Raw genomic sequence first — 15,947 nt, 5'->3', positions numbered from 1 at the left:
TGCTAAGCCACTGATTTCCTCAACTAAAATTCCAAAACATTAAAACAGTTTCAGTTTCTTAACCAAAATTACACATTATTTTAGGGTCAATTTATTTTTGTAAAAATCTAAATAAATACTTTTCTATGTATCTAATCAAGGTGACTTGAAACATGTTATGTGTTGCCTGAAAACAGCGAAGATTCTCGCAGTATTGTGAACAAGTAGCATAAAAACAGATTTCCATTTTTTGTTATTTAATTTGTTAGAGGATTGTTTAAGATAATGCTGTATATGGAAATGTTTTCCTCCACCTTAATGTAAAAGTTTTAGATCTGGTGGAGTATGAGATGAAAAAAGAATAATTCAATTAATCATAAAACAAATTGGTTTCAGAATCACAGTAAAGACTGCCATCTTCTTTAGGGATAAACACAACTCAGAGCCCTCAGTAACATTTATGGCCTGCAAATAAATTAGCAGAGAGTTAAATGTAAATAAAGTCAGTTTTGTAATCTAATTAAGAACATGTCATTTAAATTTGGATAAAAACAGGACAATTCGCTATTTGAGAGTATATTTGGCAACCCTATTCCAACAACAGGGAGGTGTTTTAAAAGGTTTTTCAAATAAAATTGGAACTGGAATGTAACTGCAGCAAGACTGAAGAAAAATGAAGAAATATGGCATTTCAACACTTGTTCTTTTTGATAAATCACACAAATCACATGAGATTAAGAACAGTCCAGTTCCTCATTAATCTGCAGACTTGAGATGGTTTTATTTTCTGTTGGTCTCCAACCTCAGTTCCCACAGCTGCAGAAAGTTAAAGTAGCTGGTACAGGAAGGGCATCAGTAGTACAGATGTTGGATGACGGGAAGTAGTGACTGAAACAAGCCCCGGCCAGACTTTAGGCTGAGGCGGTTTTGCTAAACTTCTTTCTCCCAGACATTAGGACCGACGCAGATACAGGAGGAAGACGCCTCAGACTCGGCTTGAAAATAGTGTGAGAAATGAGACGTCTCACAGCTCAGAGTTAATGAAGTCTCACATCTAACAGGTTTTTGTGACTGAGGTAAGTGTTTTCCATCTGTTGTGGACTTAGTTTTCAAAATTCAGCTGAATATGTTTTACAGAACTTTGTTTTTTTAATATACTTATCCAGGCAAACATACAATATTAAAAGCTCAGAAAACAGTTTAGGAAGAACTCATTGTCAGTGGGATCCAAATGAAAACTTCATTTAGTTCTGCCGTTTAAATGAAATCAAATATACGTGCACGTATATCAGAGCTGAATGTGGTCATTGTTACTCTCTACTTCCTGTTAATCAAAACTTCCTCAGACTATCAAATACAAACACTGCAACTGACAGTCAGAGTCAAAACCGAAACTAAAAGTCAGAAAAAAAGGGGCAGTGCTTCTAACCTTGTGTTGAAAAAATCTAAAACCCCACCTAGTTTTTGTAGCTTTGTTTAACTCTGTCACTCAGGGTTCAGGAATCTGTAGGATTTTACTCGTAGTTTTCACACAGCGACTGTTCGCTTGAGGCTTACTTTTCAGTCTGCATCTTTGTCTGCCTCTCAGTAGTTTGGCAATCGGGGAGTGAGTTGCCATGGAAACCACGAGGAGCCACTGTCAGCAGCTTTAACATTTCCCTGGATCTGGATGGCATGTGTCTAGAAGCCGGTTAAATGAGTTTACAGTCAGGCATCAGGAGGAGGAGCAGATCGGCGAGGTGAGATTAATCAACGTCAGCTCGAAAAGACATGATCAGTTCATCATTTCAGTAATAGCTTTACCTCAGACTTAAGCTGAGGGTAAGTACTTGTGTTTTTCTCCAACCTATAACGTTGCTTTGTTTCAGTATTTTTAAGATGAATAATTTACAGCGTTTGGCTTCAATTTATGGCGTTTTATTGTTTATTCAAAGTTTATTGCATCTTATAACAATACAAATTTTCTTATAAAATCACAACAAAAATCTAATTCTTCATGTGTTGTTTATGCTCTTCTGTAGACTTAAAGTCCATGTTTGTTTCAGAACAGAAAGTATTTCTGTCACAGTGATGAAAGGTGCAGAAATTACAGAATGTCACCTTTAATACTGTCATCTTTTTGTGGACCTGCATTAAGTCATCGAACAGCCAGTTAAAAACCTAAAAATATCAATGATTTATATCAGACTCAGAGAGTTATGAAGTGAAATCCAAAAGCAAGTACAAGTAACAATATTCTAACGTTTGTTTTCCATGATGTTATAAAAGATGGTGCTTCAACACAGCAAACATGGCATCAAACCACAACCTTTTTATATGTTTGTATCAGTGCAGTTGTCGTCTGAACTTTAAAAATAAAAATAAAAATAGGGCTCAGATTATTTGTAAATTATTGCATTCTGTCACATTTGTATTTTACTCTTTCAGATTTTGTTTGAAGAGAAATGTTTTCAGCAGTAAATATGATCAGTGTGTGAACTCAGACAAGTTTGGGTATCACACGGATATGAAAGTGGATTAAACATTGACTCTGATCACGCTGGCTTTGATAACTCATCTGTCAGTGTGGTTGTGGAACCAACCTTTGGTGTTTGATGGCCATCCAGAAACTTATCACAAGGTGCTGATGAGCCCTGTCTGCCCACACTTTATCAGTAAAGTCTGTGATGCAGCTGCGCTTTTGTCAGTTTGTTTTTTTCTGTGACATTATCATTACAGAACATCTGCATCATAACAGCTGTGATCACAAACGGATGATAAATCATTTAAAGGTTGTGTTGATTTCTGTTTGTGCTCTGCAGAAGAGATGCAGCTGAAGTAATTATGCTCTCAACATAAGGGAAAATTTGGACTGTAACAATGTTTTAATAGTTTATAATAAGTGTAACCGTGTGTATTATTGTTACCTTTGGCCCTGTTATGTGTTACGTACCGGCCACAGTGTGTTCATACAGCAGGTTGGGTTCTCTGGCTCGAGAGGGGCTTGTTTTTGGAATTTGATGCTTCCTGTACAAATGAGGTAGCAAACACAATGCCATGATTGTGCACGAGAGCGTAATGCGTCCATAAAAACAAACATGTCGGGGCGCAGACCTATGCATTTTTCCACCAAGTGAAACTAAAATGAAAGTTAGCATATGGCAGTATTTTATCTTTTCTGGATGTTCTGCATCTCATATTTATCTGACATCTTTTTATAATGACAGCTTTAAAATAATACTGTATCCTCGTCACCACATATGCAGCTCATATCTCACAGGTGGTGTTGATGATCTGCAGAGAGGACTTCCAGACATGGTAAGATCCTGACAGAGACCATTAATATGACAAATGATGAAAGTTTTTGGGGACATGTGGACTCAAGCACCTGATGTAAAGAAGTAATATTTGTGTGAGTTGTTTGCCTAATGTGGGACCAGAATCTGGGTTTCCGTAACTGTAGAAATACAGGTTCAACTGGTTTAGAAATTCTTCTGTTGCATTTGGTTTCATTTTTACTGGTGAAACAACTTGGTTTTACATGTAGCCTTTTCCTTCCAAGCTAATATTCATCAAACCTGTTGTGGAGAGTTGTAAGGTCAAAAAATAAAGACAAATCTTGGTGCAGATTCAGATTAGTTTCTTTAAAAGCGCACAATATGTGATTAGCAGAGGACTGATCTCTCATAGAGTATTATGATTTCTGATAGATTGACAGGATTTATTCCCATTAACCAGTGTTTGATTCTAAAACAGACCATGTGTGTGAATCTAAATGAACTTTGCTCCCTCAGGACGTTCAGGGGTATAAGTGGGTGCGTTGGTGGGTGTGGTTGTGTCGTCTGGTGGTCTTCCCCCTGATTGTTTTTAACTGGTGGCCTCGATGGGGTGTCCTCGCCCGCTGCTGCTCCTGCCCAACGGCTTTGGCAGAGGTTCTCCTGATCCGAGTAAGAAAACAAATCTCTGTGCAGAACGAAAACTCACTTGACATCTTGTGTTATTAGTATTACTACGCTCCATGTGGTTCTTTTAACAAGAAGACTTGCCACTGTAATACATATGTATGTACCATTTTTATATTTCTGTCTTAGAAATATTTTAAACAAGATGTTCCAAATTTAACCTAATCTGGAGTATTTTGTGTTGGTCTTACAATTAATTTTGAATCAGACAGAAAATCACTTTCAATTCCATGGTGTAAAGCATCAAAATAGAAAAAAAAGACTAAAGGAATCTGATTGCCAAACAGACTATTCCCACAGCAGTCTAACACATTCACTAATGTATTAATATTTGTGTAATATTTTTTCTGTCAGGACGGTTCTGGCCAGCAGCATGTGGTGGAGGTGCAGACAGAGGAGATGGAGGACGGCAGGTGAGCTCCATGTTTTTGTTCAGGATCAACATCTTTAAACTTTCAGAAACAGCTGAAAAAAAAGAGACAAAGATAAAGACTGCACACATAAAAGATCACTTACTCAGTTGTTTCCTTCAGTTTGGAGCTGTTGGAACATCAAGACGAGGATGAGTGGAGAGATGATGTTCAGCTGCTCAATTTGGAGGTAAGATATATTTATATATTTTACAGAATGACGTCCAGACTTTTATTCCATCCATTTTACTTTGTTTCAGAAAACTCTGCTGCGCTACTACGAGTTTCAAGGGCTGCGTTACGTTTGGCTGAACAGGAGGGAGGCTTTCTGTCCTATTAGGTAACAACAGAAACCAGCAGGATTAGAGAGAACCTCCTGACCAGTTCTGTGGAATTAATTTAGTTTGCATTTTATTTATATTTAATTGGTTGCCCTTATTCAGCTAAATTAGACAACATGAAAACACAAATTTCCTACTTTAAAAATCGTTATTGTGCTGTTAATATTTACAACAATGTAAAACTTTTTCATCTTCCATCTTTTTGTTCAGTGTCCTCAATGAGGACTGGACTTGTCATGACTTGCATGGCTTCCAAAGGGGGCTGAGTCTCCAGAAGCAGAGCGAGAGGTAGGAGAATTTGTATGAATATGTATGAGTTATTTTATTATTTAGATGAAACTACTGATGGAGTTATGATTTATTTCAGGAGATCCATATTTGGGAAAAACCTTATTGACGTACCTGTGAAGTCTTGCATGAGGCTTCTGTTTGAGGAAGTGAGTTGGAAAAATTACATTTTCATGCAAACCAAATTTGTGGAGTTTAAGCCTTATTGGTAAATTCTTGAAATCCTAGTGTGCACAGTCACATGCAACATCTTGCACAATCTGTTAGTACTAAGACTATGAGTTGGCAATGACTCCCAGCTACTAGCAGACTAAATTTTAGCTTAAAAAAATGACTGCCTTATAGCCATTGTTTGCTAACAATGTGGCAGCTGTGTAGTACATCACATCACAGTAGTAGATGTATGATAAGTGATTACTTTCTGAAAATTTCATTATAATCTGTTCTCTGGTTCAGGAGATATTGTGCTAACAGACATACACAATTAACTCCTATAGTTGATGCCAAAGTTTTAAACAAATACTTCACATGGTCTGTTAGCACTTTGATTATGTGTTAGTAATGAGTCTCAGCTACTACCACACCAAAATTTAGCTCACTATTTGTAAAGTTGACACAATTATAGCCTTTGTTAATTAGCTGTGAGATCACCAGCACCAGAAATCCCTCGTAAAGTGTCCAAGTCGAACAGCTAGGATGGTGAAGAGCATCTGCCTACCTCAGCAGGTGGAGATGCAGCTTAAAACTATCAGATTGTGTAATAAGAAACCAGTGAGAGTAGCTCTCTGTGTTTCCTCTCACTGCTTTTAAGCGAGCTGTGAATGATAGAGTCAGGGGACAATGCCAAGAGGCCAGTTCTTTCTTAACTCCATCCATCAATCAGTCCACATTTTCTGGCAATGTAGAATGTGTATTAAAGAGTTTGAAGTCATGTGCTGAAAATTCAGAACTTAACTTTGCTTTTTTTTGCCCCTCCTACAGGTCCTCAACCCATTCTATGTATTTCAAGTAGCGAGCATTATTTTGTGGATGTGTGATAATTATTACTTTTATGCTCTTTGTATAATTCTAATCTCCATCATCTCCATTGGTGTCTCACTTTATGAAACTCGAAAGGTGAGTCAACAGAGAATATGTTTGAAAAGAAAATGTCTGACTGTGTGGTTGAGGTTTGTTTTCAGGCTATAAAATAAGAAATTTATGAACTTTCTTTCCTCTCACTTCACAGCAAAGCATCACTCTTCGCGACATGGCCCATTTGATTACTGGTGTCAAAATACGCAGAGAATCAGGAGGTAAATTTGGGAAAATATTTTCCAATGGATCTTATTTTACTTTCAGACAGTTAGCATGGAATTTTGATTGATAATTGAGATATTTTTGTCCTATTTTTATGACTAATTAAAGTAAAGCCAGGATTCTTCACTCTGGTTGTTTATTTTCTCAGAGGAAGACTGTGTGAGCTCGGTGGAGCTGGTCCCCGGCGACTGTCTAATTATCTCTCAAGAAGGTCTGCTGCTGCCCTGTGACGCCGCCCTGCTGGCTGGGGAGTGTCTCGTCAATGAGAGTATGCTCACAGGTAAATCATTAAACCCCAACAGCACCATCTGAGTAAGAAATAAACAGACTGTGAACATTTATTATGTGTTTTAATGAGAAGCTTTGTCCTCTTAGTTTATTACAATGTGTTTGAGAATCCCAACCTCTGAATTATGGTATCTTATTAACAGATGATATGTCAGGTATTTCAGATAAAGTTAGTTTTGAGATCAGAGATCTGGGCTTTTTGTTGTGATTTTGCAGATCACTCAGTAGCTTCACAAAAATAAAAGTGGCATCTTTTTGTGTTGATAAATCTGTTTGCAGCCAGTCTCATGTAGTAATAAGTTTCCAGTGAGAAATTGATGTATAATCTTTTCTCATCATCTTATGTTCAGGTGAAAGTGTTCCAGTGCTGAAAACCCCGCTGCCAGCTGCTGACAGGACCTACAGCTCAGAGACCGAGCGCAGACACACTCTTTTCTCTGGCACCCAAATCATTCAGGCCAAAGGAGGAGGACCAGGAGGCGGCGGGGCTGTTGCTGTGGTAACAAGCACTGGTTAGTAGAGAAGCCAAGATCCATCTCTGTCTTTTTAAGAATATGTCTTTTTTACAATAATGTTGTACGGTTCGGGTTTCAAGTTTATGTACCCTAGGAAATTTTGGCTTCTGAAGCTGTAACTTTGTTTATGAATAAACACATTCCTATTAATGACACCACATGATTGGCCTTTGCATTTGTAAATGTGGGGGTTAGTTTTTAACTTTGTTTATGAATGAATCTCAATGAGGACACATGTATAAATGTATTCCTAATAATGGCACCACATACAACATTACATGAAAATATTTAGGCCTTAAAGACACAAACATAGCATTTACAACAACAACAACAAAAAATAACTTCAACGCCTTGTTGTCCAGATCAATGCAGTTTTTAAGTTTTATTTCTCTTCTTCTGCAGGTTTTCTCACTGCCAAAGGTGCCCTGGTCAGCTCCATTATGTACCCTCAACAACTCAACTTCAGCTTTCAAAAAGATGCCATGAAGTTCCTTCTCATCCTTGGCAGTTTAGGTAAGCTTTGACAGTTTTTCACAAATTTTGTTCCTTGAGTATAAAAGGAAGCAAATGTTATTTTTATCTTTAAGTGTCTCAGATCTTGTTCTTTAAGCCTTTTTTCTGTCACTGCCCTCAGCTTTCTGTGGCACCATTTACATTTTTGTGATCCTTTTCAAAGCCAATGTAAGTAATAAATCGTATGGTTAAAATTTATGTTCTAACCTGACAGGTTAGAGTGTTACAACTGACCTGTGGCTCATTGTGTCTCCAGGTGACCTGGCCTGAGATAATTGTTAGATGTCTGGATATTGTGACCATTGCAGTGCCTCCCGCCCTGCCTGCTGCCATCACCACAGGAGCTATTTATGCCCAAAGCAGGCTAAAGAAACATGGTATTTTCTGTATTAATCCACCTCGCATCAATGTTGGTGGCAAAGTCTCGGTCTTTTGCTTTGACAAGGTGAGACTAGAACCTGCTAACAGACTCTGTGTAGAAGAGCCATGGCCACTTTACATGTTGATGCTACCTACAGCAGAACTGAGACTGATTTGTTTTACCAGACAGGAACTCTGACAGAGGAGGGTCTGGATGTTTGGGGAGTGATGGAGGGAGGACCTGCTGGTTTCTCAGAACTGGTCCCAGACCCCAGACTCCTGCCTCCGGGTCACATGCAGTCTGCCCTGGCCTGCTGTCACACTGTTACACTACTGCGAGGTCAGCCCCTTGGAGACCCTTTGGAGCTCAAGATGGTCGAGTCTACTGGCTGGGTATGATACTTTACAGCTGATTTTATAAGTATGCTGCGTGACTTCCAACATATTTCATTTACCTAATAAGACCAAAGATCCCAACATTTATAACTCATCACAATAACCCAACATTCACATGTCATAGTCAGAATTAAAACCGACCACCTAACAGTTAAACTCTTAAATCAAAATTTGTAAATATCTATTTTTTTCTGTCTCATCTAATAGCTGGTTAAGATTTTAATTTCAAACTTGTGCGATACTGCAAGAAAAGCAAAGATTTTATTGTATGTGCCAACATCAAAATCATTGTTTCAGCTTTGTTTTTATTCCTCAGACTCTCCAGGAGCCAGAAGGAGACGGAGATGTTGTAAATGCAGAATATGGAGGTCACAAAGTTTTGGCTGTTATGAGACCTCCAACTCAACAGCTTTTTCTCCATAGAAATGTGAGTTCAACCTTTAACTCACATCAACCATTTTCACACTTCAGTGTTGTCTTATTGATGCAAAAAGGACTCTCTCATTAAGTCACCACTGGTTTCCTTTGGTAATTAACACAAACCAAACTAAGGCGGTTCAGCAACTCTTCACTCTGTGCTCACACACAAATCATGTTGTCACAAAATCAGAAGGGACAACAGTGTTGTTCAACTAAGTTATCAGTCTGAAAATAAACTAATGTTTATTTCTCACTTTCTTTCTCTCTGAGGAAGCAAATCATGCAATGTGTGTGTTCGTTCACAGAGATGAACTCAAACCCAACTAAGTGAGTCCCATAACAGGATGATAAATTCTTCAGTCACATGACAGCAAGGCCCAAATACTGTTCAAAACAAGAACTGAGAAACTGTTGTCCGAAAGGGCTGAAGGCAACAGTTCTAAAACATCACTCAGAGTTTATATATCAATGCAAGCAATGAAGTGTTTCAGTTTTTACATGTGAAATAAAGTCATGCATCTGGCTGCAGGAAAAAAAAGTAAAAACCCTTCTGACTCACCAGTTATTAGTTAAAGCCTGTTTCTTGAATCTCTTTAATTACTTTATCAGTCTGCCTTATTAATACTAATTGCCCTCATTTGATGTACATTTTCACAGTCCTTAAGGTCACGACCCTTAACTGTCCTTTTTTTTCCTGTTTTCTTTAAAGCCCATTTTACTGAAAACATTACTGAAAATACAAAAGCAGTTCCTTAGGACCGGTGGTCAGTACTGTGGTCTCATAGTCCTGTGACTGTGGGTTTGAGCCCAGGCTGCGTCAGGAAGGACATCTGAAGTAAAACAGTCGCCAAATCTTTTGTGCGAGTTTGCTCACTGTATCAACCCCTGCTGAAAGAAAAACAACAAAAGCATTTCAAAGAATATTAGAAGAACTGATTGTTGCAGACAGTATGGGAGCCAAGATTTCTCAAAGGTTCATATTCTGTGGTCTTATGTGCTGGGAGTCCTAACTCTGTGATAAGTAAAGAAAGACACATCTAGAAGCTAATGTGAATTAAACCTTACAGCCCATTTTGGGAGTGGCACAGTAGTACAGTGGTTCAAGCTGTCACCCCACAGCAAGAAGGTCACAGGTTCGCCTCTATGTGGAGTTTCCATGTTCTCATGCACGTGTAGGTTTTATCCCACAAACCAAAAACATGCATGTTGGATTAATTGGTAACTCAAAACCATTACTAGATGTGACGACCACAGTGGTTGTTTGTCTCTATGTGTCCCTGTGATGGACTTGTCCAGGGTGTCCCCTGCCTTTCACACAATGACCCCTGGAGATAGGAACCAGCTCCTCCTAACCCTGCAGGGAAAAACGAGTAAAGCAAGTTTTTATTGAGTGAATATCATAGGAAGTCACTTTCAGCAGCTGTAAAAATGACACTGCATTTAAAAAAATCAAGCTGTGTGATTTGGGCTGTCTTATTTTGAAGACTAGAAGACTTTTATTCTTGCCTTTAGTTGTGCTTTTATTCTTGTCTTTTGCTCTCAGTCAAGCGAAGCAGTGGCCATCGTTAAGAGGTTTCCATTCTCCTCGGCCCTGCAGCGGATGAGCGTGCTGACGGTGGCCACCGGGGGGCGCTCTGCTATGGTTTTTGTCAAAGGTTCCCCAGAGATGGTGGCCAGTCTCTGTCGAGCTGATACAGGTTCAGTCAGAAGTCTTCCCTCACATGTGTTGAGAAGCAAAATATTTTGCAGCTCTTTTTTTTTTCGTCCAACACGAAATGTTGACACATTAATATGAAATGGGATGATTTGTGTTTCCAGTTCCTCCACAGTTCTCCAGCACACTGCACACCTTCTCCAGTGAAGGCCTCAGGGTTCTTGCTCTCGCCTGTAAACCAGTAGATGTGAATTCAGACTTGATGGACATTGAACGGTAGGATCAACAAACCTTTTGAAAGCTCTAATTCCATGACCTTGCTCTACACATTAACCCAACTTTGTGTGGGTTTGCAGGGCTGACGCAGAGAAAGACCTGCAGTTTCTGGGCTTGCTGATGATGAAGAATCTGGTAAAACCTAAAACTGGAGATGTTATTGATGTCCTGAAAAAGGCACACATTCGTACTGTAATGGTCACTGGTGAGAACATCTTTTAACCCCCTTTGCATTTCCTTTTTTTTAAAAAGGCATTCATTTTGACTGATATATGTATTTATTGTTTAATAGCACCACCATTTTTGGTCTTGTTTTGTTATTTTTCTCATAGGGGACAACATTTTAACAGCTGTTAATGTAGCAAAGAGCTGTATGATGGTGGGATGTGATGAGAAGGTGATTTTTGTCACTGCAACCCCCCGTACAGCTCAGTCTTTGCCCACTTTGAGATTTAGCCTTGAAGACGAAGGGGCCCAAAGCTCCACAGATGTCATGAATCAGGTCAGTGTTTTTCAGATACAATACACTATACTGTCTTTGCACTACTCTTCCAGTGCAAGTATAGTGTCCAGAATACTATAATGTATTTTGATGCATTTTAGTGGTATTTATTTAACTGCTGTTATTGTTTTCCCCTTCCCATTAGGGAGGTTCTGGCTATCATCTGGCTATTGATGGCAAGTCATTTGCTGCCGTCTGTGACCACTTTCCTGATGATCTTCCAAAGGTAATGTGAACTACATTACTCCAGAAAAACATCTTGAGAATGGACTTCATTTATCAAATAATGAGATGCTGTCATTACAGGTTTTAATGAAAGCTACCATATTTGCACGAATGCTTCCCGACCAAAAAGCCCAACTGGTGAAGGAGCTGCAGAAACTGAAGTTAGTTCAGCTTTTTGTTCATGCACCAAAGAGACAGATTGGTAACAAAATGTGTGACTATACTGTGAAACAAAATGGTTTAATGAAAATAAACCATCAGTGTTTTCAGTACCCTTACTACAGTACCTGCTAGATGGGTATAAATCAGACAAGCAATTTCTGAAAATAGTATACTAATTTTATTTACAGGTAATGCAGCTAAAATTATGTTTATAGTGAGCTTTGCAAGCTGCTGTTTTCACTATATGATGCATATATGATGAACTAAATGTTCATATAGTAACATGAGAAATGCTTAATAAGCATTGCCAGACATTCGGTAAGAAATCTCTTATTTGTCATATATTGTGTTTATTTTGGCAGATATTGTGTAGGCATGTGTGGGGATGGGGCCAATGACTGCGGGGCCCTGAAAGCTGCTGATGTTGGAGTGTCCCTGTCCGAGGCCGAGGCTTCGGTCGCATCACCTTTCACTTCCAAGACTGAAAACATCAGCTGCGTGCCGCTGCTCATCAGGTGAGGAAGCGGGTGGTGTCAGCGTTAACAGACAGAGAAACAGAGAAAATCTATGGTTCGGTGAAGTCTCATCAAACCTGATTTTGGTAGCAGGGCATCTGTAGTCAAGGAAAAACCCTCTTTCTGTTTATCCATTCAGGGAGGGCAGGTGTTCTCTGGTCATGTCCTTCAGTCTCTTTCGGTACATGGTGCTGTACAGCGTCATTCAGTTCTTCTCCGTCCTCATCCTGAACACAGTGAGTAGCAGGGATGGAGCTCTTTACACCAACACTTATAAAGTAGCTTTAATCCTCTGCTCGTTTGTATGATTTGTACTTATCTTATTAACTGTCAAATACCTTAACAGGTGTTTTGTCACACTGACCTGATTTCTTGCTTCATCGGTGCCCTTCTATTTAGCTTAATGTTGTAATCACACTTCTGTTTTGCTTTTATTTTTCAAGCTGATATGTGACATCAATGTTAGGGAACGCTACCAAAACTCGGTGGAAGTCAATAACAAGCATTACCCAAAACTCATTAAAAGAAAAAAAAAATCACATGTTTAGACCACTAAAAGCCAAATTATTTGGCATGAGATGGAACCCAGAACAATAATATTAAAAAAAATTTCAACTATAACAGGCATTCGCATCTCCTTTGGTATTTGGGCCTAATTGTTGCTCCATGTTTGTGTCCAGGTGAAGACGAATTTTGGTGATTTCCAGTTCTTGTTCTGTGACTTGTTTCTCGTAACTGCGCTGGCCTTTGTCATTGGGAGGGGAGGCCCCAGGGAGGAGCTGGCCCCCTGCAGACCTCCAGGCAGACTGAGGTCCCTGCCTGTGTTTGGCAGCCTCTTCCTTCACAGCTGTATGATCATCCTGGGACAACTGGCTGCATATTTCATCACCACCTCAGAAAACTGGTTAGCTGAAAGGATAAAAGCTTTTATTTTCAACCAAACAATGTAAAAATTGTACTTGTATTATACAAGTAAAACCTGTATCTCTGGTTTATAAAAGAACAAATATCTTATCTTATGTGACCTTTTTCACTCTTTTTTTTTGTTTGTTTTAGGTATATTCCACTAAATTCAACAGTGTTTGGAACAGAAAATCTGCCCAACATGGAGAACAACTGCATGTTTGATGTATCAGGTTATCAGTATATCTTCATTGCAGTTGTGGTCACCAAGAGTTACCCTCACAATAAACATTTCTACCACAACAGTGAGTGATCAGAGATATCTAAAAGTTATGAATTTCAAACCAGAAGACTATTGCATTAATACTCATGTTTTAAAACTAAGTTATTTGTTAAAGTTTTTTACTATACCCAACATTACAAGTGAAGTTTCCTCCATATTTAAGCCTGAGATGAGTGTACTCATCCTTCCAGGGATCTTTCTCTGTATCCTGGTGGTCCAACTTGCCGTGATGACCTGGCTGGTGTTGTATCAGTGTCCTTTCTTCACTCAATATCTTCAACTCTATGACTTCACTGACAGGATGTTTAGGTTCCTGCTCATCGCTGTGGCTGCTTCCAACTTTCTGCTTTGTTGCCTTGTGGAGGTTAGTGACAAACTGGAGCTCTCACATGTCCTCTGTGGACAACTTCTAATCTAACTTATATCCAGCTTTATTTAAAGCCTTGGGAAAGCCTGCGCATATTCCCACACAACATGGAAAAGTAAGGTTCAGAGTTTTAGTCATTTTCAGGCCGTTTGGATGTGGAAAATGAAAGGAGGCTACAAGATTTATTTAATTACCTCTTATAGGTTAAAATAACTTTGAGTTTTGGTGAATTAATTTATCAAACAAATCATCTTTTTTCATTTGTCTGCCAGCTCTGCAAAACAAACTGTACAGGAGGCAAAACATAGAAAATATTGTACAGCTGAATACAAACTCCTGAAAGCAACTTTTGTGTCAGTACAATAACTTTGACTGAACCAAAACTGGACATACAGAACCAAACTAATATTAAAAAGTAATCAATGCGTATTCCTCCTTCCTATTCTGTCAGAAAACACTAGTTGTCAAAGCCTCGAAAGAACATTAGTGTTTTTGCAAAAATAAAGTTGCATCAAAAAACATTTGATTATAAAAGCTGTTGGTTTATTAAATACTGAGTATTTCTGGGGAAATCAGATTTCTAGACCCATGTGGGATCAATACATCCTCATTTTCCCCTCCATCTGATTAATTTATATAAAAATACTTGTTTTACTGAGCTGCAGTGTGAGTAAAATGTGATTTTTGAAAGCTTTGCATTGGATAATTTAACAAACTGCCGGACCTAACCAATAATTTCCTGTCAATCTGTTTATGTAACAGAAATCTAAAATGGTTTGGGTCATCAGTGTCTAACTATTTGTACAAAAATGTCAGATATGCTCTGAAATCTCTTGTCAAGAAATGTATGAAACCATCACGCAGCATTAACAGATGACCTTAATGTTCTGGGATTTTTTGCACTAAATCTTCACGTGTACCTTTGATGGTGGAGAACTGTGTGACCATCTTTGAATATTAACAAAATCAAGATTCACCCTGAAGGTGAAAAGACATTTGTCATTGTTATCTTCATTGTTTTTCCTTCTCCTCCAGCTGCTGATCGATGTGGGCGTGTTGAACTGCTTCCGTCTGCTGCGCGGGAAGCGTCCGTCGAAGAAGCAGTATAAACGTCTGAATGACCTCCTGTCTGACTCCACATCATGGCCGCCGCTTGATCAAACCCGAACTCCAACAGATCACTCAGTCGTTTCCTTCAGATAGTCTCTACCTGAGAACCATAGTGGATGTGTGAACCATATTTTCAAACTAACCAACACTGCAAAGATGTTTACGTGTAATAATAAATTATTTTATGTACTCATTGTCTCAGTATTCTGGAAAATGTTACCTGTTTAAGTTGAATAAGCATCAAGCTGAAATCATTTTTTTAGTAAATCATTTTATTAAATCAGTATTTACAGGCAGTTTCTGCTTTGAGCTCATTTAAGCCCATCTGTTCCTGTTCTGCCACAAGGTTTCCTTAACTAAAATCTCTTCAACAATATTGACAATTCCCCTTAAGATATTTTCATTTTATTGAACTAAAGCAGTAAGAATAAACAACCAGGAAGTAAAGAATCGAGACAGGAGGCACAAGCTGAATTCAACAACTACCATAAAAGATTTTTGTGTTGATGATCCTGAACTACTAAATATGGCTTTGAGATCTCCTCTAAACAAATAAAGGTGAAAAACATGGACATTAATTGGGGACAATGGTCCTGAAAAAGCCACAAGTTCAAGTCCTTTTTGTTTCACGCCTTGCTGTGCTCGATTTTAGCAGTGAATCATCATTTAGTGAACAATCCTACAGAGAGTGACGTTACAGCTCTAAGACCAAGATGAAAACAATGTGAAAAAAAAAAAAAAAAAGGAACTAAAAACAAATCATTTAGGTTGAGATGTGGACATCTTTTTAGTTAAAATTTGCTCTACAGAGCACCGTTTTTAAGTGCCAACTTAAATACAGACAATAGTTGTTGATCAAACCCGCTGGAAAAATACAATCTTAGTTCATTTCATTCATTCAGTCTCATTCACGTGAACCTGAGTTCCAACATGATGTACGTCAGTGGAGGACGTGAAGAAACGAGCAACACCGTTTAAAAGGTGGACACACGACAGAGAAGCATGTGAAATACAGCAGTTCATCCATTCCACACTCCAAATCTAACACCACCTTTAAATAAAACTTCTTATATTTGACCTTGATTTTATAAAAGGGCTTTTGGTTTGTATCACTTAAAATACTGCTCTTATAATGCTGCCATTTCATACAAAAAGAGGCAGAAAAGCTACTTAGAACTGATTTAAATCAACTATCTCCTT

The 15,947-nt window shown here is 38.5% G+C and overlaps 1 protein-coding gene across 5 annotated transcripts; it reads left to right on the top strand.

Moving 5' to 3' along the window:
- Positions 1-817: 817 nt before the first annotated feature.
- LOC108233063 (polyamine-transporting ATPase 13A2-like) lies at positions 818-15,491 on the top strand. Of its 5 annotated transcripts, none has more exons than XM_025004862.2 (30): positions 818-1,055; positions 1,571-1,718; positions 3,225-3,276; positions 3,753-3,905; positions 4,275-4,333; positions 4,454-4,520; positions 4,591-4,670; positions 4,882-4,959; positions 5,039-5,108; positions 5,941-6,075; positions 6,188-6,254; positions 6,407-6,538; positions 6,897-7,058; positions 7,464-7,574; positions 7,696-7,742; positions 7,831-8,019; positions 8,121-8,327; positions 8,647-8,757; positions 10,294-10,447; positions 10,569-10,680; positions 10,761-10,885; positions 11,013-11,182; positions 11,328-11,408; positions 11,489-11,568; positions 11,932-12,084; positions 12,224-12,320; positions 12,765-12,988; positions 13,141-13,292; positions 13,462-13,634; positions 14,673-15,491. In XM_025004862.2, the coding sequence occupies exons 2-30, from the start codon at positions 1,675-1,677 to the stop codon at positions 14,838-14,840; spliced, it is 3,453 nt and encodes a 1,150-aa protein (XP_024860630.1). In that variant the 5' UTR covers positions 818-1,055; positions 1,571-1,674; the 3' UTR covers positions 14,841-15,491. The 5 variants fall into 5 exon arrangements, with proteins under 5 accessions (XP_024860630.1, XP_024860629.1, XP_024860631.1 ...); XM_025004861.2 differs by having other exon boundaries at positions 1,568-1,718; XM_025004863.2 differs by lacking the exon at positions 818-1,055 and having other exon boundaries at positions 1,447-1,718; positions 3,239-3,276.
- The last annotated feature ends 456 nt before the right edge of the window (positions 15,492-15,947 follow it).

The sequence above is a fragment of the Kryptolebias marmoratus genome, linkage group LG8, assembly GCF_001649575.2.
Source record: "Kryptolebias marmoratus isolate JLee-2015 linkage group LG8, ASM164957v2, whole genome shotgun sequence".
Lineage (NCBI taxonomy): Eukaryota > Metazoa > Chordata > Actinopteri > Cyprinodontiformes > Rivulidae > Kryptolebias > Kryptolebias marmoratus.
This window is presented reverse-complemented; position numbering and strand designations above follow the sequence as displayed.

Coding starts and splice junctions, on each gene's coding strand:
- LOC108233063 (XM_025004862.2), top strand. CDS start 1,675: ATGAGTTTACAGTCAGGCATCAGGAGGAGGAGCAGATCGGCGAG. Junction 6,539..6,896: donor CAATGAGAGTATGCTCACAG/GTAAATCATTAA, acceptor TCTTATGTTCAG/GTGAAAGTGTTCCAGTGCTG. Junction 8,758..10,293: donor AGCTTTTTCTCCATAGAAAT/GTGAGTTCAACC, acceptor TTTTGCTCTCAG/TCAAGCGAAGCAGTGGCCAT.